A 27,904-nucleotide genomic window follows, 5' to 3' on the forward strand; every position below is an offset into this window, starting at 1 on the left:
AGAGAAAGAGAAAGGAAGTGTGAGAGGGCTGGTCTGAAATGCAGGTACTTACACATATCCTCTGTCTGCTGATCATGTGCAGATCAATGTCGTTGTTGATTTTATGGAACTTGTCGTCTGACTCAGGGCTGTGGCCCACCGAGTCGTCTGCGTCGGGGTCAGGGCTGTCACAGCCATTTAGACCTTTCTTTCTCAGGGTCTGTAAATACAAGTTTGCACACAGTTCAAATACCAACCACCATGTAGACCCTCAGGTGGAAGGGTCTGAAAAAACAAGCTGAATTTAGACAGGATTAAACTGAATGCTTTCCAGAGTTCAAAACCCATCCATGTACACTATAGCCCACTTCAGTATTTGGGGGAAACTATACCTCAAATGTTTTATGTATAGTTAAGTACAGTATCGTTCAAAAGATTATAAGGTCAGTAAGATTTTTTTTTTTTTGAAAGAAAGAAAGAAAGATACATTTCATTAATACATCTAAGCAAAGACGCATTAAATTAAGCTAAAGTGACAGTAAAGACATTTATAATGTTACAAAAGAATTCTATTTCAAACAAATGCTGTTCTTTTGAAAAAAAAAAAAAATCATCAAAGATTATTGAAATAGAAGTATCAGCAGCACAACTGTTTTCAAAAAGAAATACATGTTTCTTGAGCAGCAAATCAGCATATGAGAATCATGTGCACTGAAGACTATAAAGGAATAATGGCTGCTGAAAATTTCAGGAATAAATTACATTTTGAAATATTGTAAAACTGAAAACAATTACTTAAAATTGTAATAATACTTCACAATATTACTTTCTGAACTATTAATCCAATACTGTAAATGGTGAGCATAAGAGACTTCTTTCAAAAACTTAATAATAAAAAAAAATCCCACCAACCCCAAATTTTTAAATGGTAATGTATATATTGAATTTAATAATTATTTAATTTAATAATTGTAGGCATATTTTTTTATAAGTCACATTTTATTTGTCACTTGTGGATCACATTTTTAGAACCACTAGTGTAGAAACGTTAAAAGGTTTATTAACCAAGAAATTCAAGCTGACATTTTATTTTCTAGAATCTTGTTTGCTTTAGACTATTTGCATAAGGTCATGTTATTTATATTCATGTAATATAAAATAATCATACATATTCCTTGTAAGTCGGTGTAAAGGAAGTTGTCGAGAGACAAGAGGACACACACACACACAGAGACAGGAAGGGCCAACCTAAAATATAAATGTTAATATTAAATCAGGTCTGGGTCCCGAATAGAAAAATGTCTAAATGTGATTTCAAGAGTAAGAAACAGCCCTACTGCTACTGACCACATGAAAGAGACGCCTAAAGACCTGGCCAAAATAGATTAACAGAAAGACGCCCAAGGAAAATAAAAGATATGGGGATTCTTTTGATATAACCATTAACACACTGTAAACCAAAAATGTGTGATGAAGCTGAAAAGTTGTGCTATGCTTAAGCAAACAAGCTAGTGTAACAGTACAAGAAAGAATTGTGGGCTCTCCTAATATATTAAAGCAGCAGTTTCTCTCTCTGCCACCTGATGGCCACCTTTTAGTAGGAATGAGATCTTCCTCTCGCAATAAAGTCAACCTAAGAGAGAGTATTACTTTTGTATTAACACTAACAAATCTTAAATGACTATTAATTTACCATTAAGCCATTGTGTTCATTCAATGTAGTTAAGAGATTCTGCCATCCTGAGAGATACAAAATCAGCTAATATCAGAAATTCTGAGAGAGACGTTATTTTTATTTTATTTTTTTTTGTGAAAAGAAGAAAAAACTTGAGGCACACTGCCACATGCCGCACCAGACCCAACCCCCTTCAACTGTCTCGTGACATTATCTGCACAAGGTTCTCAAGCAGTCTGACGTCTCATCAAAGCGAGACGCGTTCCACTGGATCAACTGGCTTTAAGTGTGGCGTGGCGGGATATTAGCCACCAGCTAACATATGTGCAGCTTGCGCTCTCACACACAGTCCTTCTCTGCCTTCATCTGCCTGTCTGCATCAATCACACAAGAATTAATTTACTCTGCTGATGCGAGGACTTGATGAAGACGGGTTTCTCATCCTCTTTTCTTTGCTATGACACGCTTCTATTAGGTGTTGAGGGAGTGTGTGGAGAGCGGCACTGCGAGATGAGAGCTTTTTTTTCTCTTCCTTTATACATATTGAGCTTATCAAATGCTTTGATGATGAGTACCAGTCTGGTTGTTTTGTGCGACTGAAATAGAAAATGACGGATTTTGAGTCTCAGTCATTAAAAAAGACAAACTAAACAACTTTATATATATATATATATATATATATATATATATATATATATACGTAAAGTACTAATTGTGGTAGTCCAATCAAATTGGTTACTTCAAAAGTGTGTGTTTTTTTTTTTCTTCGTCTGCAATGATAGGATGCCCCCTAGCAGAACTCAGGTACTGCCTTGGCACCGGGGTGGGGGAAGGTTGCGGTGTAGCCGGCGTCGATCTGAGGCAACGGAGTGCGAAGAGGCAGAGTAGACTATAGTGTGCTGATGGGAGGCCATGCTGGCTGAGTGAGCGCTCAAGCAGGGATCGGCAGTTTAAGACCCAGCATGAAGCCGCTCTGAACCCCCTGACAGTCCGCCGCTATGCCACTCATTCCAGATATGTGCACCTGCCACCAGCCCTCGCACACACACACACACACACACACACACACTGTTCTGCTGTAGGGTGGTAGAGCTAGCCAATCACAGAGTGTATGCTGAAGATGGCCATAAATGGCTAAACAAACACCCATTCCCCTGAGAGAAACGAAATGTGCTCAGATGTTGCTCTCTCATAGCTCAGGAGGCTTAGTGGATGTCTTAACTGTACTTCTTTGAAGCATCATCTTTTTCTTAGTTTCAAATAAATCAAAAATTGACACACATGAGACATAGAGAGTAAGAGTACAGATCTATGAAATTAATTATCACAGCTCAGGTGAATTTAATAGAAAATAAATGTGACTTTTGATTGCAGACTTGGCAAATATGAGCGTATTTATCAGGGTCTTTTTCTCAGTTGAGCAAAATTCTCTATTTGAACTTGTGAGAAACAATTGAGAATTTAAAAAGATCTCATAAAAAAGTGTATAAATCATATAAACAAAACTTAAATTATATGTATGTATGTTTATATATATAAACAGGTCATACTAAATAACTACATAATAAAATGCATAATATTTTTTAAGACATTTTTTATGAATAAATAAATAAATTTCATAATACATGTATTAATAAATTGAATTGAATTCAATAGATTTTTAGGTCCATTATTAAAATAATACATTTGGATAAACTTTGAATAAACTTGGATAAAATAATATTTTAGGGACAGCCAGTGTCAACAGATTCATTTGGTTTCTTGGCCAATGTGAGCACATAATGAGACATGTTAAGAGAGAAGACGTTATGGGGTCTCTTTCTCACTTAAGCAAAAGTCTCTGTTTGAACTCCATTTAATGCCATTGCTGTTGAGGAGAAACATTTGAGACTCCTTACATCCCATTAGTAATTTTTATTTCCCATGGGTTTATAATGACTCACTCATAATCACTCCCATGATCTTCATTTCTAAAAGAAGGCAAAACACACAGCCAATGCAATTGATTTCCCAAGAAGCAACGGCAACATTAATGCTTTTAGTTTAGTTTGCCGGTCTAAAAATAAGATACAGTAGACAACAAACACCCTGTACTTGGACCAAGCAGTGAGAACATTCTGATGTCTTAATAGCTCCGTGAGATGAAAGCTGCATGATTGTCCTTCCAAAACATCGATGAGAAGTAATCAATCTAACAAAGTGGAAAATGGCCAGGCGGGGGTGAGGGAGAGGGAGAGGGAGGGGGAGGGGGAGGGGGGGTTGGGGGGGGGGGGCTGATAAAAAGCTAAAATGCACAGATATAGTCAATATAGAGCTGTGGAAAGGACGAGCGGCAGGAGGTTTCTGAGAATCAAGAATGGGTGAAGACAAGGAAGGGAAAAGAGTGGGAAGGAATGTCTCCTTCATTGGTATGCTCCTAATTAAGCTCCTTCATACTTCTCGTCTCTCCTGGCTCCTTCAGTCAGACCTCCTCTCCGGGCTGAAGCCTAAATAATGGACTGATATCAACTACGGTCTTGCAATTCCAGCTGTAATCAAGCCAGAGAAACTCTAGCTCGAGTAGCCAAAGATGATTCCCTACTGTCTTCACTACTGATCATTTTACCCTGACCTCTTTTTAAAATCTGAACAGTGTCCAGTGCTCATTTAGACATCTAGTTAAAACCAGGCCAGATTGATGAGGGATTCTGACCCAGACAGACCACATGGTTTATTTTTAAGAGGGTTTCTGTTGTGGAATGGAGATGACAGGTTTGCAGGCAGGTCTGGAGAAAGTCCCTCATTCAATATTCTGCTGGGGACCATGGAGATATGACAGACAAGCTTAATTTATATGATCTGACAACAAAATATGGATGATTAATCGTATTTTAATGATGATCACGATATCTGCTTCCCTCGATTAATTAAACATAATGGTCTATGATATTGGTCCATGGTTATTTATCCTTAAAACGGTTTTTCTTTTTCTTTTTCGTTTAGAATTTATCTTGCATTGGCTTTTATGTATGGGGTTGCAAGATGTCGACAGTTTAAATTCCCCAATCAGATATTTTCTCTTAAACTTTGCTCTCAAACTGGATACAGTTTCTGCCCAGTGTTTTACTAATACACAACCTGGTGACCATGCACACATACTCTCTCTGAAAACACAGTCAAACATGTCTGTTGGAGTTTAGCGAACTCAATTGGGATATTCTGCTCAAATAAAATTGTAATAGAGCCGGTCTGTGCTCCTTCACAAGGCCGCTTGTGCTGTTTGCTGCCAGTAAATCTGTGACCAAACATGAATCTCGACTATATTATGTATGATTGTCGTTGCTGAATAAATGCACTTCCTCGTGTTACAATACAAGGACTTTTTGTTGTTTTATAAGAAAACATAACTTTTGACTGAAGCTTCTTAAAGTTTTACCAGTTTTCATAACTGTTAAATCAGGAAACTAGAAGAGTTTGAGTTGACATTCTCTGGATTTGTCGTTCTGTGGAAGTGTAATAATTTTGATGAAATGTAAACAGAAATTTCTCAAATGACAACAATCCTGACTAATAATCATGATTATTACTGTTGAGCAAAATAATTAGTTATCACATTTCTGTGTCCCTGTCATAAAGATTCAAATAACTTGAATAATCAACACTGATAATCAAAGTTTGCACTGTTACTTTGAGGTCCTAGCAGAACAGTTACATTCATTTTCATTAGCTCACGTTAGCGGTTTACAAAAAAAGACATAATTTCACACAGGGCTCTATTTTGGCAGCTCAGTGACTCTCCTTGCTCAGCACATGTACTCGTGTTTTTTCCACTTCTTTCTCTCTTATACAAATCCACTATAAAGCCGCTAACTCCAAGGTGGTCCCATTAGGCCGACAGAGATGACATCATGCACCTCAACAGTCACGCCTCCACCATGTGTGTGCTGCGAGTAAGTTGGAGTTAATTATTGCGTACAGTCATTGCTTCAACAGAGTGGATGGAGGTCAGAGAAAGCTCAGTGACAGAAACGCACTCGATCCAAAAGCGCTCTGCAGATGGCCTCACTAAAAACTCTGTGATTTGATATGGTACTTTTGAGGGGGGACCGCAGAGTATCCTGCTCCCGTTGAACACGAGAGCGCAGAACTTTAGGAAGAGAGCCAGTCTGTCTTGACCTTATTGGAAGCATATGGCTGTAGAGAAAGCAGGGAAGCCACCGTTTAATTAAGTGTGGTTTGAACATGCTACGACAGTGTAGCGAGACATGAATGCAGATGACAAAGGATGTGGCCTCCATATGTGCCTGTGTCTCTGTGTGCATGTGTACAGTAAGATGGTAGTGTGAGGTGGTGCATCACAGAAGACCATCCTCTTTGAACTAACCCATCATGCCTTTGGAAGTGGGCACCTCTTAACTCCTAAAAACAGCTACTTTACAGTCATTTTCTTGCTTTGAGCCCTTCCCCCTCTACACTATAATCACACATCAAAGAGACAAACTAGGCCTGCCATTTTATGGTTAATATGGATATTGGTAACAGAGATCATATCATATCATTTTTTTTTTTTTGTCCCCATGAGGTTACCGAAATATTTTGATTTTTACTACTACTACCATTCAAATGTTTTTATTTTTTTTGTATTGTTAAGGGGTGGATAAAATTGATTAAAAGTGGCATTTATAATCGTACAAAAAAATTCTATTTCAAATAAATGCCGTTCTTTTGAACATCATATTTTTCAAAAAAAAAAAGAAAAAAAAAAGAAGATTTTTGCAAAAATATTAAGCAGCACAGCTGTTTTCAACATGGATGATAATACGAAATGTTATTTGAGCAGCAAATGAGAATATTAGAATGATTTCTGAAGGATCATGAGACACTGAAGACTATAATGATGCTGAAAATTCAGCTTTGTCATCACAGGAATAAATTACATTTTGACATACACTGTATATTAATATGGAAAGCAGTTATTTTAAATGGTAATATTATTTCGCAATATTGCTGTTTTTAGTATATTTTTAATCAAATAAATTCAGCCTTGGTGAGCATAAGAGAGTTATTTAAATAAAATGTAAAAACATCTTTTAACATATAATATATATATACACTACCATTCAAATTTTTCTTATATGAGTTCGGATATATTCATTGGTTGGACGTCAGATATTTGAATGAACGAACAAGCCATCTTTTTTTTTTCATTGAGAAGTTTTCCGTTCTAAAAGTTACAGTATGTTTTCTTGACACAATGAACTCTTTTACCTCAACCGATCAAGGAAAATTTGATTTCTCATGATTACAGTAGGTAATGGATAAGTAATATCATACCTTGAGCATCTAATTACATCCTGGAATGGATGAACATAGGGCAAATTCAAATCCACTTAAAATGTTCTATAGTTAGACATTTCTAAAATGAAAGCTATTCCCAATACACAGGCATTAAGTGAAGTAGTAGATAGAAAGACAATAGCTATCTAGCTATTTTCAAGAGTACAGCTGTTACTGTTAACAATGATAAACCACTGTACTAAATATGCTTGTGTCTTTATTTACTACCTCTACAATAATGTGATACTTTGTTGAACATTTGTGCCATGTTTTTCAGATTCTGGTATATGACCGTAAAGCGTATCATCTCATATGCTCTCTCCATGGCTATTACAGACAAACAAGTCATTCATATGACCTAATGGAGCATCCCATACATGCACACAATGACACTCAGTCTAGCTAAATAAAGGGGTGCTTATACCATGGCCATCTTTCCATTTGAAACACACTGGTTATGTCTTTATGTCTTATTTTATTTCTAGAGAGACAGAAGGACACCTATCACATGCACACACATTAAAAGGGCTGTGATTCTTTTTTTGGATTCAATGAGCTACAATCACACTTGCACACGCACGCACGCGCACACACACACACACACACACACACACACACACACACACACACACACACACACACACACACACACACACACACACACACACACCACATCAGTTATCAGCCTTTGTCTGTAGGGGTTCTTATCATGCAGCTGCATTACAGGAAGGGGCAGAGGGTTTTTGAGGAACAATGCTCAGGCACCTGACCTCTCTGGCATGACCTTGTGTTTCCACACCCTTCGGGCCCTGTGTGAGGGAACACTGCCATCTACACCCATATACAGAAATAGACTGCTCATTTTCCACTGACAGAGGGACAGCCAGACAGGACAGCCTTGTTTCTTGTATCTTAATGCTGATGTCATGTGCTGTGCTGATTTAAGGTCAGTCTATGAGTTTCACGCTGATAAACAGAGCCGATCTTTCATCTTATGTATAATTAATTTGTTTTACTTGAAACTGGGTGTCATTGCAGTGACATTATATTCCACCATAAGAATTTGTAAAAAAAAATTGTATTATACATGCAGGTTTATTCAATTTTATATGACATATGAACTAAATCTACATGAAATATGTGTACTTTTGAAAATGCATTTGTCAATATGCAGTACCATTAAAAAAATAAACTAATGAAAAACATGGTGAAATATTGAAAATTAACAGTTAGGGAACATAACATACTCACACCCAGAATGATAACTATAAAGATAACTAGGTAACACTTTATTTTGACGATCTCCTTAAGACATTCTGATGACTATAAGTAAAGCTGCACCTACATGTCAACTGACTCTTATTAGAGTATTAGTTGAGTATTAGTAGTCCACACCAACACAAAATAATGTTCTGTTTATTATAAGCGCACGTAGCAATTATATCGTCTGACACTTTAAGATCTTTATAGCAGGATGGAATCCAATTGGCTGTGTCCAATGTTTTTATTGTTCATTAGCTGGAAAAAAAATGTTCTGAATGTGATTCCAATGATATCGAAACTCTATGTTGTTATCATTATAGTTGTGGTGAGGACTTACCTATAATTATAGAATTGGAAAGATTTTTAAAACTTCATAGATAATGCTATAGTTATGGTTATTGTTCTTGGTGTGAACGGGCCATTTTACTTAAACATTCTTATTCTCTTTTAGTTATAATCTTATAACCTAAAATTGTTCATATAAATTCATAAAAACTTTAATCTACAAACACAGCCGTTTCTGTAAATATCTATATATTGTGTGCATGCACTATTCTGTGACACTGAATCACTGGAGAAGCCATTCAGATCCGTTAAACTAGCCATAAAAACCCTTTCGAGTCTTTATAAATAAATAAATAATAACAGCTTTTATCCCCTGGATCAAATGTTTAGTGGCACCCCCAGGTCTGGCGGTGGAGGGGAGGAACGCAGTCCAAGGGCAGCGGTTCACTAGAGTCCTCCACACAAGCTGTTGAATGAATAGAGTCTTGCTTACTCACCCTGCCTCTCCACGCCTATTCTTCTCCATTTGCTTTGCCAGCGCAATAAGCCAAGTGCTAAATTTAGCAACACAGTACACTATTTTTAGACCACTACCATTTTTTGAGACATTTATTAGGGGAAGGATGCTAAAAAAAACTCATGCAAGCACACACACAGAACCACATCACACACACACACACACAAACTGAGGGAGGAAGGGGGAAAGGGAGGGGGCTCCTAATTTGGACACTTCTGAAATACACTCATTTTAAAAGTGTTGCTGTAGACGCTTTGCAGCTGTTTCCAATCAGAGGGAAGTGTAGAGGAAAACACAAGAGATTTAGACGGAGTAAAAGAGAGAAAAAGAGGCAGAACAAATCCTTTTCTCGTCAACATCCAGCTGCCATGTGGCAGAAGTTCAACAAGTTGTTCTAAGGCTGTGGGGTCAACATGCTCTGGACCGGTGCTGCTTCACACTGAATGAGCGATGAGATCTGCTTTGAAGGCTGGGCAGACGTCTCACACGCATGTCACATTTTACAGTTATTTTTCATCTTCTTAAGGAATCGTAGAAAATATATTCTGGTTTGTTATTATGCAAAGACTTCCAAATCTCACACAGGAAGTCAAATCATTTAGTGTAATATTACTATATATTTTTTAATTTGTTTAAAAATGTAATTTATTCCTGTGATGGCAAAGCAGAATTGTCAGTCTTCAGTGTCACATGATCCTTCAGAAATTATTATAATATGCTGATTTGCTGCTCAAGGAACATTTCTTATTGGTATCAATGTTGAAAACAGTTGTGATGCTTAATATTATTGTGGAAACCGTGATATTTTTTTCAAGATTATTTGATGAATAAACAGTTCAAAAGAACAGCATTTATTTGAAATAGAAATATTTTGTAACATTATAAATGTATTACAATATTTACTTATTTCTATAAAGCATGAAGTAGTATAATGCATTATACTATATAATTGATACAGAAAAAGTTGCACATGCACTTTTGCAATATCTCAGTCCTATCTCTTATTCTTTAACCCTTAAACGCATACCTCGGGCCTTAAGTGACCCAGGACGTCATTCACTGTACCCTCTTCCTCGTTCATTTTTTAAAGTTGGACATCAACCTTCTTAGTATTCCTCAATCAATTAATTATAAACAATATGTTAAGAAAAAAATAATAAAATTATAAAATAATGTTTTCCCATTCATTTTTGGTAAAAAATTATATAGGGTCGCCAAAGACCCGAGGTGTGTAACAGTGTATGTATTTTTTTTTTTTTCGCACAACGATAATTAAATCTTTGATAACTGAATAAGTGCAGTGTCTGATACACAACGAGGAAGTGACGTTTCACTCATAGTTACCGCAGGCAGAAAACAAAAGAATAGGAAGTATCATCAGCAAAGCTTGAAATGGCTCAGCGATTTACTGCAGAGCAAGAACTGAACGCAATCAGATTTTTAATAATAATTCGCAGCTGGATATTTAATAATAATTAACATTCATGGATTTAAAGGTTAACCGACAACAATCTAGTTTAACAAGAAGAAGTGCACTGAAGTAGTGCTTCACTTAATATTTGAATTACGTCATTGGAAAACCACGCCTTTCTATGCAAATTAGGCTCATAATAGATGCCTTACACACAACCAATTGTAAGGTGTATTATAACTGTTCATGCAATCAAGTGTATCACATACTCTAAGAATAATAACGGCTCCCTTTATACTAGACTTTACATCCTGTTTGTGATGCTCATTGTTCATCTACACTTCTCCTCTGTTGACTTGTCTATGTCACAAGGTTTATTTGCTTAACTAGACAAAGCCTCTTCTGAGTTTAATCAAAAATTCTGGCAAAAACACTGAGCTTGAACATCACTCGGTTAAATTAGCATAAACTTATTGACTCTTTGCGTGAGCCATCAATAGTATGCGTGTGCGTTGTGGTAGATTATGGTGGTACACAAATATTTCCCTCAATCAGATGTATGTTTGTCTGTAAGAGGACACAGTTATGTGAGTGTGTTATGTCATAGCGGGCCTTTGTAAGTTAAATAGATGGCCATTGAGTCTCGGCACTGAGAGAAAACCGCTGTAGGCTAATGTTCTCTCTGATCTCTGATTACTCAAACTAGTAAGAAAGAAAGTCTTTTCAAAAGACAACTGAGGGAATGTTCTACCAGAGGAGCCTGCTAATGTGCTAAGTCCTTACGAGGAAAATATATTTTAATTAACTCTTTACTGCCACTTTGAAAATAAATGAAAATGAAATTCAGTTAATTAGTGTACCTTATCCACATTAAGCATTCTCCAAGACATTTAATGAACCTGTGTTTATCTTCATTTTTCTCCTTCTACTTTAAACAGATGTAAGTTGAGAGAAGCCTGCCGCCTGCAACCCTTCTTACACATCTCAGCACACAGCAACACATATGAGGGTGAAACATCGTGAGGGAGCTTTGTGGAATCTCATTAACCAAGCAGGTAGTCATTAACAGTGTGACCTTTGGAAATAATCACCAGCCTCCCTCCTTGTCGTTCTCTCTCTCAGTTTGTCTCCCGCCGCTTGCAGCTAAACGCGCTCCTTTCTGTTGCCGATTCATTTAGAACTTGTAGAGGTGAGAGAAGAGAGAAGATTAAAAGGTTGATGTTCAGATAAAGCTAATCTACGATGGGATGGGCTTGGCAAACTCTCTCTCAAGTGTTTGTGAAATGTTCGCACGACCGCTCTATGTGATGACGTGAGTGTTGACATGAGTAAGGCATGCAGCCACAACTAGCTTCCTTTCATGTTAATCTCGCTCGTTTTTAATACTGTTAAAACTGTTCTGAATTAATCATAATAAAGAAAATAGAATAATGCTTATTAATTAGTAATTTAGCTGGAGCTTCTAAGTAATAAAAATGTTATATATTATTTTGTATAATGAAATTATATATTATTTTTGTTTTCTTCACATTATATATATATATAAATATAATCATTCAATAATTGACTAATTTGATATAATATTTCTTATAATACAATGTTGTTTAAAACTATATATATTAATTATATATTATATATATATATTTTTTAATTATAATTTTACATTATTCATAATTTTATATAATTTTTAATAGAAGTGTAATATAAATGTTACATTTAAACAGTATTTACATAATGTTTTACTTTTTTCATATTGATATATTTTACATTATTCATTCATTTACTGATTTCATGCAATGGCCAATAAAGTAAAAAGTTTGGTGAGAATCAATACAACTGATCTGTCATCGGTTGCACAAAAATCAAAACCAGCGGTAATGCCACCTTCACGTGCTCGGAATTATCGCAAATATGAGTTTCCTACTTAAAAATTCATATTTAGCACTTGGAAGCTCAGGAATAATTTTGATAACCAAGTTCCTGAGTTGGACGTGCCATAAACTTTAAAAACGATTGCTGCTGTGACTGATATTCTTTATTAATTTCTTCCACAACAGCGACATCGCCTTGTCTTTTCATTAAAGTTATGCATATTTACATGAATAATCATTTGAAGCATATTGTATGTTTTATACACAGCGAAAATAGCTTGTATTTGACCGGAATTCCAGAATCATCATCAAGCTGACTATCTAGATGTTTATATGGTTGTCAATGAATGGGACGCTAAATATAATTTTGCCTTGAATAAGATTTTCCAATAAAATAGGCAAGAATAGTGTTGTAATAATGTCTGTACAGTGGCGCAACGAGATGCGCGACAGGCACTCTGATCCAAAGATTGTGGGTTTGAGTCCCGTGTAGGACGTCTTATTTGGGGGCAGCCGTCAGACTGGTAATCTGAAGGTTGCGAGTTCAATTCTCTATGCTGGGAAAACTTTTCCTGGCACAGTGCATTATGGGAAATCCTTGCCCAAGTTTTTAATCACCTGCCAAATAAATGCTGCATTGTTTTTTTTGTTGTTTTCCCCCCCTGCTAATCTAAAACTAGATAATTTGACCTTACACAATAACTCGTAATTTGTTCTTTCTTCACGACTTAAGGTGTAATTATCTGGACCTTCCCACCTTTCGTCTAGCCTCAGATGTTAAGACGTAGGAGACTTTTAATGAGTTTTTGTGTGAAAGCTAAACACGGTAGGAAAAGTGCTTCGACTGAGGCATGAAGCAGTATGAATCGAAAACTATGTTCTATTACATTACAATAAACTTTCATTTAACAAGGTTGACGTGTATGATAAACCCATTACCATTCTGTCTTGTGATATAATAAATTAAATCAGATCCTTTTGACAAACATTGTTAAAATCTATCTGAGAACATTTTCCTCTCTTGCAAATGATATATTTTTTCATGTCTCTATTCTCATGTTTATGTTATTAATTACGCCAATGCCAGATTGAGAAAGGCACGTCCGCGTACATTTCGTCTGAAAGAAATAATGGCCTGACCTACGAAAACAGAGATAAAAATGGGATGAAAACGGAAGACATAAGCGGAAAGAAAGAGCCAGGGATAGTAGAGTAGGGTAGAAGAGCCTCTAGCCTCTCATAAATAGAGCTAAAGAGGCTGGGCAAGCCTCTCACTGCCTCTCTCCCAACAACGCTAATTATCAACCAAAGACATGCTAATTACATGGAGCTTTATTGCTAATGTAGCGGGCTGCTCTTCAAGACGCCCACACGCTGCGCCCGGCTCCCCTGCCTCTCCTTATCCTCCCACTGCACCCCACAGGCACTCCAGGCAAAGACAGGAAAGATTGCTCGGATTTGTGTGTTTTATATGAGTGTGTGTGTTTTTCGCCCGTTTAAACAATGCTAAATCTATATACACACGTTTGAGACCGTCCAAAGCCGATACGTGTATCACACACGCAAACTCTCACACACTCTACAGCTCAAAGCTGAACTATGGCACTGACACCCCTATGCCGAGTTCCCCCTCCGGCCCACCCCAAGGCCTCGTCCCCATCCTGCCATCACAACAGGAAGTCTGCTTTGTTCCTCTTTACCTCCTACCGCCCACATCCCCTGGCCGTGATGTAACCTAGCAGCAGAAAAACAGGGCCCTGCAGGAGCTCAACGCTTCAGCGTCGACAAATCCAGTTAGGGCGGCATTTTAGCCACCTTCAAAATCGATTTCTCAAACACGAAATCTGGCAAATTGGAAAGAAACTCCACTATAGCTGTTGCTTGGTGATGGGAGCAGTTTGACTCGCTATGCTCTTTTTTATTTCCTTTCTACTTCAATGTTTGAGTGTGCTGATTCTTTAGTGTGCTTAATATTTCTGTCTTCACATGGCAAAGAAAACTGTGATACTCAGGACCTGCTTTTTAAAGGGATAGTTCAGCCCAAAATGAAAATGTTGTCATCACTTACTCACCCTCAGTTGACAGTAGCCGTTAGTAAGACAAAAATACTATGAAAGTCAATGGCTACCGTCAACTGTCTGGTTACCAACATTCTTTAAATTATCTTATTTTACGTTAAACAGAAGAACGAAACTCATACAGGTTTGGAACAACATGAGGGTGAGTAAACGATGACAGGATTTTCATTTTTGGGTGAACCATCCCTTTAAGCAGAGTGCAGCACTTTGCAGTTGTTCTACAAGGTTTCAAAAAATGAAGCATAACAAGTACATTTTACAATCTCAGAACTCAATAATAAAGACAATTTCAGGTCTACAAGACTAAACTAAACTAAAAGAGTTTTTGTTAAAATTGTGAGAATGACTCGTGATAGTCTTGAAAGCATGAAGTAGTGTTTGAATTGTAATGCACTGTAATTTTTGCAAACATTTCATTCACTGCCTTTAGAATTTTATAGCTGGCATAGTGTTAAACAGCGGTGTATTGTCCATACTTATTTTTAAATTATAATATGTATGATATACAGTATGCTAAAAAAATATATATATATATATTGTTATTCCTGTTTATTGTAAAGTACATGATTTTTTTTTAATCCACTTAAAATTTTGTCAAGTAAAGTATACATCTTTATTCTTTTTTGCTGGGCCCTGAATCTTACTTTACATTCCATTCCACTCTCCCCTGAAAAATTGAATGGCATACAACCATTTCAGCGTAAATTGGATCTTGGATCTTTATTAATTTTTTCCTTCAATTTCTAAACCACTTGCCATGGAGTGTGGACTGTAATACACACTAAAAAGTATATGACTGTTCAATCACTAATGAGAGTTTCTGAGAATTCCAATATGAATTGGAATGATAAATATTCTAAGAATAAATCACAGAAAATCTAGTATTTACTTGAGTCTTTTCTCAAGTGCAATGCGCAGCTGCTAATGCTTGGAGTGCATTTTTATAATTGTGCCTTGATGCACTATAGGTATAACAAGCACTTTCTTTTTTGCCCTTTAAATCTGCTTCAAGGTCTGAGTTTGTATAAGGGACAAAAACACAGGGCATGTTTCACACTTTATGACAGATGAACTTCCAAAAACTCATCTTTGCATTTGAGATGATAATTTTCTAGCGCATAAAAACAAATTAAAAATATATAAATTAGAAAAAAGATGTCACGCTGGCTTTATAAGATATATGCATATGGAAATATTATTGCTGAATATGTAAATAAACCAAAAAAAGATCTTATTGAGCCAGTGTACGCACAGCTGAAATGAAGATTGAGCACAGAGTGAGTGGATAAAAAAGGAAGTAGACAGAAAAACATGTTTTTTTCTGACTCTAAGTGCAAAGCAATTGGATTGCACTAAGATTGAGAACAACTCACTTCACAAACTCACCGATAGATCTAGTGAAATTAAGAACCGTTTGGGGATGTGGACCTGTTTGCGTGTTGGCATTGCAAGAGGACACCTTTTTAAAGCCCTTTAGTCCTTCAGAGGACCACCTTGTCAACCCATGTGTGTCACCTTTTCTTGTCAAGATGTGTTGTGACATCTCAGAAAAGCAGATTACGTAACCAGCTCACGCTGCAACATGCTTTTGGATGTTTGCCGCCAATCGCTTAGCATGGCCTGACCTCAGGTTAGGTTAAAGGCAGGAACCAACAAATGTGTCTCTAAGACCTGAGAGCCTTAAGGAGCATTAAGCTGATTGAGAAAATGCAGACATCAAAGCAGCAGGCATTCAAAAAGAACAGAGTGCAATGAAATACAGCATGACACTGGATGTATTTAGTGCACTTTCATATTTTCGTCTATTTTCTAGTCAATTAGACTGTAAAAACGTGTTGTTGGGTTTGTGTCTATAGTGTCTCACCGTGACAAGGGTTGAGCTGAAAATAAGGGTGCAGCGGCACTATGCACAAGGAATCTAGTCATAGTCACATGTTAATGATACATTTCGCCTACTGAAATATCACAAACGAAACACTAATTTATGTACATCTTTCTGCATACACACTCACTATTGCAGGGGTTTTCAACCTTTACAGACCCCCACCCAGACTTTCATACAAGTTTTCAACCTAAGGGACCCCCAATATAAAACTCTGTTTCTCATTTTGTCATAAGTTTAATTTTAAACAGCAACTAAAGTATATAACATTTATCAGAACATTAGTTAACGTCCATTAACTATGTAAAAAAAAGTCATCAAGTGAAAAAGTTACACTATCGTTCAAACGTTTGGAGTCAGTGAGATTTAAAAAAAATTAAATAATAATTAATACGTTTATTCAGCAAGGATACATTAAATTGATAAAAATTGACAGTACAGACATTTATAATGTCCGAAAAGATTTCTATTTAAATAATAAATGCTTTCTATGGACGTCTCATGGTTTCATCATGATCATACTCAACATTATTATATATTTTTCCACAAACATTTGTTTAATTTTAAGAAAATTCAGCTTTGCCATCACAGGAATAAATTACATTTTAAAATATATTCAATTATTAAATTACAAAAATGATTATTAAATCGTAATAACATGTCACAATATTACTGTTTTACTGTATCTTTGATCAAATAATTTCAGCCTTAGTGAGCATCAGAGATTTATTTTAAAAACAAACTTGATGACCCTGTCCCCAAACATTTGAACAGTAGTGTTTTTTTTTTTAATTATTATTATTATTATTCAAATAAATAAATAATTATAATAACCATAATAATAACCTGCTGTCAGTGTGGGAATGTCAGATAAGTGTGTTTAGAGAAACTCACCTCCACAATGTCAGAGTTGGTCCTGCTCTCATGTGGCTCATTGTACTCAGTGTATTTGAGCAACACTTTGTCCATATCTGTGCTGGCATACTGGAACAGCTTGTTGGTACTGTTGAAGATGATGAGGGCAATCTCACAGTCACACAACACGCTCAGCTCATAGGCTTTCTTCATCAGGCCAAACTTTCTCTTCGTAAATGTCACCTAGAGAGAGAGACGGAAGAGGGGAAACAAGGTTAGACAAGTCATAGGCTTCACTGACGCCGTATAAAAACTGAGATGGATGACTCTATGTGTGTTTACTCAGCGCGTTGAATATACTCTTAAATATTCTTGACTCCCGAGATGTCCTAAATACAGCGTTTCTTCGGAAAATCAATGTTAGTTTTCTTTCCTTCTGTCTACTTTCTTTTATTTTCCTTTGTGCTCTTCCAAATTATCAGGAAAAATAGACAGTAGCGTAATAGCTCCTTCCTCTCATAAATCAACTGAAGATCTTTTAAAAATTCCATTCTTTAATCCTAAGTAAAATACTTATTTCACTTTTCCTATTATTCTTACATTCATACGAAAAGAGCTTAATAATTGAAATATAACGTGTGCTCCAAAACCATGCAATGACCTTTCATTTAAGATTAATACAGTAACACTAACTGTGCCTGGCCCCTCTAATACAATAGTTCAACTGTATAATTAGGATTTTATTCCATAATTAAGGTTAACCATATACACCTCAAGCAAATTAGGGGGGGGGGGGGGGGGGGGGGGGGGGTTGCCTGTATTGCACGGGAAGCAAATTCTCCATGTGTGCATCTGTGTGCACCTTTCCAGCAGATGCGCAGACAGACACACACACACACACACACACACACACACACACTCACGCACGAAGATCATCACTGCCACAGAGTGTTTGAGAGGCTGTTAATGACTTCTCAGTGCATGTTCTCATCTAAATTAGCAGCATTAAAAATAAGAAGCATCTCTCTCTGACCTCATGGGTTTTATGTCTCTTGAGCACTTAAATACAGCGCTGGAGAAACCACACACGTACAGACCAGCTCTTGAGAAGAACAACACAGATGAGGAACCTTGAGGCCTAACCGCTAAACTCTTCACCTCATAAGTGTAACCAAAATGTCCCCATGCACCTGTTAATGTGATACATGTTCGCGAATCGCGGGCAAATCTATGCATTATTTATTGCAGAAGAAAAATGCATAATTTTACAAAATATATTGTGCGTGTGATAATCACCAAAGCAATTTGATAAGGAAGAAAATTAGCATGTATTAGCATAAGGTATTTCTTTGATGATGCTAATTTGTTTCTGACGTTGTCATGGTGAAACTATTTAGCTTAGCTGGTGTGTTAAATGAAAAAAATAAAAATAAAGAATGAGCCCTAGTTATATGAGAGACTAGATTCAGTTTTTGTTTCAGTAAGGTTGTGCTTAAATTTAAAAAAAAATATGGTCTAAAAAAAACGTGTGTAGCTTTATAAAAATGGAAAAGGAAACAGTATACTGTAAAAAACAAACAGTATACTGTCAGGTAACCTACACATGTACTTCATGTACATCTAAATTAACTGGTTTTGTTCAAGCCTAATTTTGATTTAATATGACTGAATTAGCCAAGAAAAGGTAGTAATCGCTTCTTAAAGGGATAGTTCCCACACAAATAAAAAATAATTTACTCACCCTTATGTCATTCCAGTATGACTTTCTTTCTTCTGCAGATATATATATATATATATATATATATATATATATATATATATATATTTATTTTATTTTATTATTATTATTATTTTTTTTTACAGTGTATATCCCCTTAAGAGAATAATGACCTGTTACCAGTTTTTATAATGTGTGTACTTGAACTTGAGTTCACCAATTTCATTTGACAGTGATCTCTCATCTTTCAGAGATTATAGTTAAAAAAAAAAGATAGAGTAGTGAATCTGCTGGTCATCTTCTATCATCATATTTCTAATAATTTATGAGCGAAGTAATGATGTATTGATTATGTATCATTTTGACAAGTTCATTTTGACAAGTCGAACAGCCACTTAAAGAACACAACTGATGTTTTGACAGCTCCCTTTCTGCAAGATAAAGCCAAAGCGAGAGTTTTGAGCTTCCACGTTGTGGCTTAGCAGTTCTGAGAGGTTTCTTCTTGAGGCTTCTGGAGATTTGGCAAGTGTGACAAGATGCAAAAAGAATAAGCCAAAAATCCTCCAGTATGACAGCAGGTGGAGAAAAGAAAAAGCTGAACAATGTGTTTGATGAACAGACTTTGAATTTTGGATTATTTGAATAACAAATAACGGAGTCAGTAATTAATTCACACATCCAAAATGTGCACTGGGCAGTTCTCTGAAAGAGGAAGTAGTATCACACATACACAGATATGGAGATATAAGGACTTTAAATAATCACTGTGGTCAAGCTCATAACTGTGGCTAGTGACATCAACACCCACAGTCACAAAACAACACTTACTAAAGATACTTCACTTATCCTTCACTATAGTCTTTTTTTCTAAAGTGGCATGGTCACATATATTCCTCTTTAAGTGAGCGGTGCACTCAATATTTTATTCTTAAAGGACAAATCCAGTGAAAAATGAACCTAGGGGTAATTAACACATGGTTACCGAGTCGATCGTTCCCTGCGATGCGTTTTCATGAAAATCGAATGTATAGAGTTTTATCTTTAAAAACAGATTAGCTCATAACACTAGTATATGGGGCACAGAGTAAGTAAAAATAAATCGCTAGTTAATACCACTAACAAGGCTCAAAATAGTCTCACACTAACACGGTAGCATAATGAGGGTCCCTACATGCAAACGGAAGCATTGAGAACTTTGTAAGTGTACAGACAGTTTAATAAGAAGATACTTTATAAAGACAGTACATTACACGTTTACAGACAGGCGTCATCTTGGAAAACAGTCTCGACTAGTCGAGTCACGAACGCCGTGCTACGTTAGATTTCACTATGCGTAATTCCTATCGACCAGCTCACTTAGCACGGCGTTCGTGACTCGATTAGTTGAGACTGTTTTCCAAGATGACGTCTGTCTGTAAACGCGTAATGTACTGTCTTTATAAAGTATCTTCTTATTAAACTGTCTGTACACTTACAAAGTTCTCAATGCTTCGGTTTGCATGTAGGGACCCTCATTATGCTACCGTGTTAGTGTGAGGCTATTTTGAGCCTTGTTAGTGGTATTAACTAGCGATTTACTTTTACTTACTCTGTGCCCCATATACTAGTGTTATGAGCTAATCTGTTTTTAAAGATAAAACTCTATACATTCGATTTTCATGAAAACGCATCGCAGGGAACGATCGACTCGGTAACCATGTGTTAATTACCCCTAGGTTCATTTTTCACTGGATTTGTCCTTTAAAAGGATAGTTCGCCTAAAGATGAAAATTATGTCATCATTTGCTCACCCTCAAGTCACTCCAAGACTTTTTTTCTTCTGTGGAACATAAAAGATGATATTTGAGAAATGTCCCAGTTTTTCGCCCATACAATGAAAGCCAATGGACATCGAAACTGATTGGTTACCAACATTGTTCAAAATATCTTCCCTCATGTTACGCAGAAGAAACAAAGCCATACGGATTTGGAACGACATCAGTTTTTTTTTTTTTTTTTGTGAACTATCCTAGTAAGTTTTACTTTGAAAAAATGGTCAAATCAGGTCCACTCAACATAAGATGAAGCTGTTTAAGGGAGTCACCTCACTATAACCACCATCTCGGGATCACATGACTGAATACTAGCCAAGTACTACATATTTGATCTCATCTGATGAAGAAAAACATCATAATAGCTTTCGCTCACTCTTTGTCTCCAATACCATTTTTAGGTTCACCATATATGTAACATGGTAATGTGATCACAAGGGCCTTGGAGTGTGATGTTCTTCCTCCTCTCCTGCTCACTACCTGCCTCCACAATCTGTGAAGCTCATGAGCCTTCAGCGATCCAGCGTGTTAATTGCAGAAAATGCCAGTTGCAACACCTCCTTGATGTGGTGAGAGCTGCAAAAAATGAAGGACCGCGGTTCATGACGAACCCTGAACCTGTAGACCGCAGGAGTGTGAAGCCCTTATCATGTGCGCACATTCTTATCATGTGTGACAAACAAACTGCCTAGACGTAAATGCGCCGTTGCGCACATAAGGTGAGCTTGAACTGCTGTTCAAAGGACTGAGAATCACTTTCTACTGCCAAACAGAAAGAATGAAAAGGAGAAAGGAGAAAAAAGGTCTGATTCCCAGCCTGAGTTTGGTGTGTGTGTGTGTGTGTGTGTGAGGGGGAGTCAGAGGGGGGAGGTCAGGAAGCACATTTGTATGCATTTCCTCTCATAACAGGAAGTGCCTGACAGCTTCCCCTTCACAATGGCTTCGCTTCTGCTTCCCGCCTCCAGTGCATTTTTTCCCCCTGGGGAGTTCCTCTAGAGGACAGAGACAGGGAGGATGAATGTCCATTTGTCACCATCTGCCCCTGAACCATGATCCATGCGACCCACGCACCCCAAAATCTCCCCGCTCACGCTTCATGATATACTGTATGAATCAGAAAAGTCTCACAGTAGGGGCTGTATTGACAATAGACATCAAGCTTATACGTGTGACCCAGCAAAATTCTGCTCTGTTCCCTTTCTAAACATATTTTAGAGGTTGCTTTTGTGTTAACAAACACACAGTTTATGCTAAGCTACACTGACGGCAACACAATTTGTTTAAAAGTCATGCGATATTTCAGCACATCGCTTTCAAAGCCTCAATGAGTATCACTTGCTTGTAACAAAGAGAATGTTTTGAAGGTCATCAGCAGAAACATAATAAGAAACAAAACCTGGGTGAAAAAATGAAAATGAGAAAAGCTCGGAATAATGAGAAGAAAAGTGGAATAACAATTAGCATAAGAGGAACAAAAGAATTTTAAGAAGATCAATTCTAAGAGGAGAAATTTGGAGAAGTTGCACTTCGCGGAAGCAAAGGAATTTTCCCGATGATGCTGGTGAAGAAGCAGATAAAGAAGAGAGAGAGAGAGAGAGAGAGAGAGAGAGAGGGAGAGACAGATGAAAAAGTGAAAAAACACGCACAGCGTGTTTCGTGAGGAGACAGGCGCAGAGGTAACGATCACAAGAGAAAGGTGGGAATCGTGGAGGGGAGAGCAAGGGGTGATGGGATACCCAGAGGGCCTCATTATTTTCTTGCTGTTAATTTTACTCAAACTGTTTTACACCTTTCTGTTGTTGATTGGAGAGACGCCTCTGTTGTCATGGGTGGCTGAATCAAGCACCGTCTCCATGCCATCACACCATCATGAGGCAGAGATGAAAAGAAAGGTAACAGAAGCCTACTGAACGTGTGGTGCCTGCATTTGCCAAGTCAGTTAGAGGGGTGACAACCACATGCATGTTGAGCGCCAATTAAAGTACGTACTTCTGAATGAACTTCCACCATACGGAGACTTCAAGAAACCTGATTTCTAACACAGAAGTAACTACTGACCATAATTATTGAGCCTTTCTGCTGAAGAAAATCCCAAAATGTAATCTTTGTCATTGTTCTTTTTGCTCTTTGTAAACCATCATAATTCCCTTCATGTCCTATTTAAGTAAACGCAAAATTACAATGAAATTTTCTCTTATTACTTCTATTCAAATTTGGTCAGTAAGATATGCTCATTAAGGTTGCATTTATTTGATCAAAATATAGTAAAAAGTGTTTTATTTTATTATTACTTTAAATGTAATTTATTCCTGTGAAGGCAAAGCTGAATTTTCAGCATCATTACTCCAGTCTTTCAGTGTCACATGATCCTTCAGAAATCATTCTAATATGCTGATTTTAGTGCTCAAGAAATATTTAATATTATTATCAATGTTGAAAAACAACAACATTTTTGTGGAGACTGATATTTTTCAGGATTCTTTGATGAAATTATTTCAAATAGAAAAGTATTGTAAAACTATAAATGTCACTGTATATCCACTTAATATTTATATTATATTAAATATTTGTTCAATGCTGCACAATAACAAGACGGCATTAAGTCATACTCCTGAACTCAACGAGTCTATGAGACAATCATCTGTATGTGTTTGATTTTATTTTCCAAGACAAGTCAACATCAACAATGTTTATTCTTCAAGTAGAAGTAAGCAAATCTCTCATCGCCCTTGTCGCCCTTATCAACATCAGACACTATGTCCCGGCCTCTCCTGCCATCATGGCAGAAGAATCAGCATTGAATAAAATTGAATTTGAAATAATTATTAAATAGATTCATCTCTCTCAAACGTGCCTGTAAGTGTACGCTGTGTATTCAGCAGTGTGAAAATGAGTCAGTAAGCATGCTCTTGTTAGCGATGTGGCTAACACGTTTATGACACAGGGGGTCCTTTCATGTGACGTGCCCAGGAAAGTGTTTGAGTGGCTGAGGGGAAGAAAGCCAGGCTCCTCACACTGATGCCCTCTGTCTAAGCTTCTGGGCAGCTAGTCAACGCCAGGGAGGCCTGCTGGAGGAGCCTTGCTCTTCGCAAGTGTTTTCAGGAGGTGGGCTATAGGCAGCCAAAGTGGCCGCCCAGGGCGGCTGAGGCCTTGTGCCCATAAGCATGGCGCCAGAGACAGGGTGGGCCGTAGGGAAGCTGCCAATCTGGGAGAGGTGATATCAGCAAGGAAATGATGGGAGACGACAGCTGGGCCAAAAATGTTTGAGCATTCAGACATTAAATGTTTGAAAAAGATGATTTGTATGGACCGAGTAGGTTTAGGTTTTTATAGTGTATTCAAGCTCTTAGCGGTTAATTAATGCAATTCAAATAAAACTTTTTATATATATATATATATATATATATATATATATATATATATATATATATATATATATATACATATATATATATATATATATATATAAAGATAATACTTTTTAAATAAAAAGTAAATACAATAATATTAAGTACAGAGGAATTACATAGGGTTAGGGATAACAAAAAAAACAATTTCATATAAACTACTGTTCAAAAGTTTGGGGTCAACAATATTTTTTAAAATAATTAATGTATAATAAATATTGTATTACGTTTTCCACAAAAAAAAAGCAGCTATAAAAAAAAAATATATATAAATATAATATATATATATATATATATATATATATATATATATAAATATAATATATATATATATATATATATATAAATATAATATATATATTTAATTTATATAAATTATATATATATTTTTTTTTTGTGCTTTTGTCTTTTTTTGGAGCTTGACAGATATGAATTGTCATTATATGCAAACAAGCTGCATAAAGACTTTGTGCTCAGTTTTACTAAAATAAATAATGACAAAAAAAAAAATTCTGGGTGAATTATTCCTTTAAGTACATATAAGCATATTAAAATGATTTCTTAAGTAAATCACACTGAAGACTGGAGTAATGAGAAAATCCAGCTTTGTCACCACAGGAACATATATATATATATATCTAATTCTATATATATATATATATCAACCGATATATATATATAGAATCAAGCTGATTCTATATATATATATATATATATATATATATATATATAGATAGATAGATAGATAGATAGATAGATAGATAGATAGATAGATAGATAGATAGATAGATGAAACTCTGCTACAGAATTTAGATGCATTTGCATGAAAAAGAGCAAACATCTCAAGAATGCAGTGCTTAAGGTAACACCATTGAAGCAGTCTGTTGTTTATTTGGCTTCGGTATGGAAAGATTTCCTTAAAGAGGAAGTGAAAATATGCACAGCCCCAGCCACGTCTTCAACACATTAAGAGCTAGAGGGGAGAGAAAAAGCAAAATAGAAATGAAAAAACCCTTTGTAAGCCAAAGGTCCCCCATTCTTGTCTTGTGATGTCTGTCTTCACGGTTCTCTTGTAATACAATGAAGCGGGTTGTTTGCCACAGCCCCAGATGAATGGCAGCAAGAGGACAAGAGTCAATGATAACCCTTGTGCCAGCTGTCGAACATGGCGTATAGTCTATAAATACTCAACAATTTATGATGCATGTTTTCAGCAAAGCATCTTCTGACCAAAACCTCTCTAGAGAATTTATGAGTTTATTTTTATCACTTTGCAAGGCCACAGTATGTTTTGGCATTGCTTTTTATTAAAGTTGTTGACATATGGCTAACGATGTGGTCATACTAGACATTAAGCATACAAAAGTATGACGAATTTTGGCTAAAGGATAAATGTCATGTTCTAGGGCTTCTGTGTTTAATAAGTAATGCATTACAAATAATTATACAAATTTAAAATGTTATCTACTCCATTATCCATTAACACTGCAATCAAAGCTTCGAAGGTCCAAGAGGTCAATCCCACACAGTGTGACGCATCTGAACATTCACAGAACAAAAAGTAGCTACTTAATTAGTATAAAATGCTTAATTTCAACCATATTTAAAGAAACTGGCCAAAAGGAAATAAATGTCGCTGTTTTCTTCCTTTGTCCTCCTACTTTATTCTTTTCTATCCCAAGACCTGGAAATCTGTGGCATTGACTCTCATCAGGTGTCCTTCCTGTATCAATCTCTGATCTTGAAGTCTGGTTAAGGGGGAGTGAGAGAAACAGAGAGAGAGAAGGAGAGGAGAACAGCGATAACACCAAGACAGGATGCTCTCTGTGCAATCCGATAGCTTCGCCAAAAACATCCTGACCTCAGCCCACCCCCCCACTTCTCTCTGTTTCTTTCCTCCTTTCCTTTTCATCTGTGTTTATGATTCGAAACTCTGTGTCTCAGAGCATTGAAAGGTTATGTAAAACCAAAACATTTACCTGAAAAGGAAAATTCTGTCACTATGGACTCTCTATATTTTCTGTGGATTAAAAATTTGAAAATTAATGCAGTTCTTTTGCATTTAATATCGGTTGATAGTGACTGCATGTGTCAAGCTCTAATAAATAAATAGATGAATGAACTACAAAAAACAATTCAATAAAATGAATGCAATTGATTTGTGTGGGACTGAAATATAAGATATATTATAATCTTCCCATCACACATTTTAGGGACCAATGACACAAAATATCACTGGTTCTCAGATGGATTACTTTTATGATGCTTTTCTTGTACTTTTTTGGAGCTTGATAGATATGAATGGTCATTGTATGGAAAATAGCTGCATTAAGAATCGTGAAAAATGTGTGTTAAGTTGTACTAAAATAATGACAAAAACGCATTTTCTGGGTGAACTACTTCTTTAAGCGCACATACAATCACCAATAAGACTTATTTTTCATAAACAAACCTTTGAAATTCAAACTATATATGTATGTTATACTCAGAAGCAAATTCAATATGATGCCTTGTTAACATCAAAACTTGTTGGTTTTTCGAAATAAACAGAAACAGAGAACAGAGAAGTTTCTGGTTTGAGAAGTACCTTGACTCATTCGTTCAGCGTTTGGCATGAAAGCCCACATGCATGTGAGCCTCTGGTTTCCTCAAGGGGGAGAACTTACTCAACCCACAAGTACTGAATGACTAATGCCACTGTGCCCCCTCCGTCTGCTCCGGCTGACACGCCCATTACTTTCCTCACCCGCTTTTTTTTTTCTCACTTTCTCCTCCACTTCTCCTCAGGCCCTCACACTATCTTCAATAATTGATCAACCCACCCAAGGTCCAGACAGCAGCCATTAACTGCAGCAGCATGGTCTCACTCAGTCATATCAACTGTTAGTCAAGTCCTTTTCCCAAAATCACATCTTTTTTTTTTCTTTCTCCAGACCAGACTGAGGAACTACAAATGTCTGTTTCTGTGACAAAGTGTCATCCTGTGAAAGGATGTGAGGACTCTGGTTGACTGTTCAGAGAGTTTTTAGAGAGTCAAGTTACAACACAGAAGACAAATAGAACAACCTGAAACTAGTCAAGGTTACTTTCTGTCAAACTGCAAACTGCTTTCCAGGCTTTACTGACTTTTTTTTTTTTTTTCTATAAGGGGGACAAATGTAAATGTCAAGCCTAAATAACATTTATTGATCTTGCAGTAAAACAAGCGTCTATGTAACTGGCACCAATACGATCAATACAACTACAGTATCTGCTATGCATAATATCTGCCTGTTTTTGTGTGTTCCTGACTTGATTCTGTTTCACGGCCAGAGAAACGGAGATACAAAACAGAACGTTTTTCTAATTGTTCAAATGTGAACGCATTAACAGAATTAGTTTGAAGACCACTAACACACACAAAAAGCCAAATTAAATTATTTTAAGATTTTAGTGTCATCCATGTAGAAGAAAACAGCTTAAACTAGTCAAAGCTGGTTTGGTCTAGTTGCTGGATTTAGAGGGGTTTTGGGCACTTCCAATCAGCTAAACTAGCTGAAAACCAGCTTGGCCAGAATTGGAGACCTACCAGTACGGCATAAAACAGCTAAAACCTTGAGCAGATTTTTTATTAGAATTTACAATTTATATTAGTATGAACAGGATCTCAATGATCTGAGAGCCGAGTTGAAGAGGAAAACTACTAGCTAAGGCAGGAAGGGCCCCTGGAGGGCCATCTTTTACCTCTGTGTTGACTCCACCTAAAGCTCTGAAGCATGTGGCATCATTCCACCATTGCCATCTCTGTGTGTTTGTGTTCTCCACCCACCCTGCCCCTGCTAAAGTAATATTCCACAG

At 36.6% G+C, this 27,904-nt stretch overlaps 1 protein-coding gene across 7 annotated transcripts in view; it reads right to left on the minus strand.

Moving 5' to 3' along the window:
* mef2cb (myocyte enhancer factor 2cb) overlaps positions 1 to 27,904 on the minus strand; it is a 79,104-nt gene that overhangs the window by 19,504 nt on the left and 31,696 nt on the right. For all 7 annotated transcript variants that reach the window (XM_084114204.1, XM_084114206.1, XM_084114208.1 and 4 more), the window contains 2 exons: positions 17,172 to 17,375; positions 53 to 199 (listed from right to left, as the gene is read on the minus strand). In XM_084114204.1, coding sequence (XP_083970330.1) covers positions 53 to 199; positions 17,172 to 17,375 — 351 coding nt within the window. The remainder of the gene's footprint in view (positions 1 to 52; positions 200 to 17,171; positions 17,376 to 27,904) is intronic.

Source organism: Abramis brama (assembly GCF_963993115.1).
Source record: "Abramis brama genome assembly, chromosome: 5".
Classification (NCBI taxonomy): Eukaryota; Metazoa; Chordata; class Actinopteri; order Cypriniformes; family Leuciscidae; genus Abramis; species Abramis brama.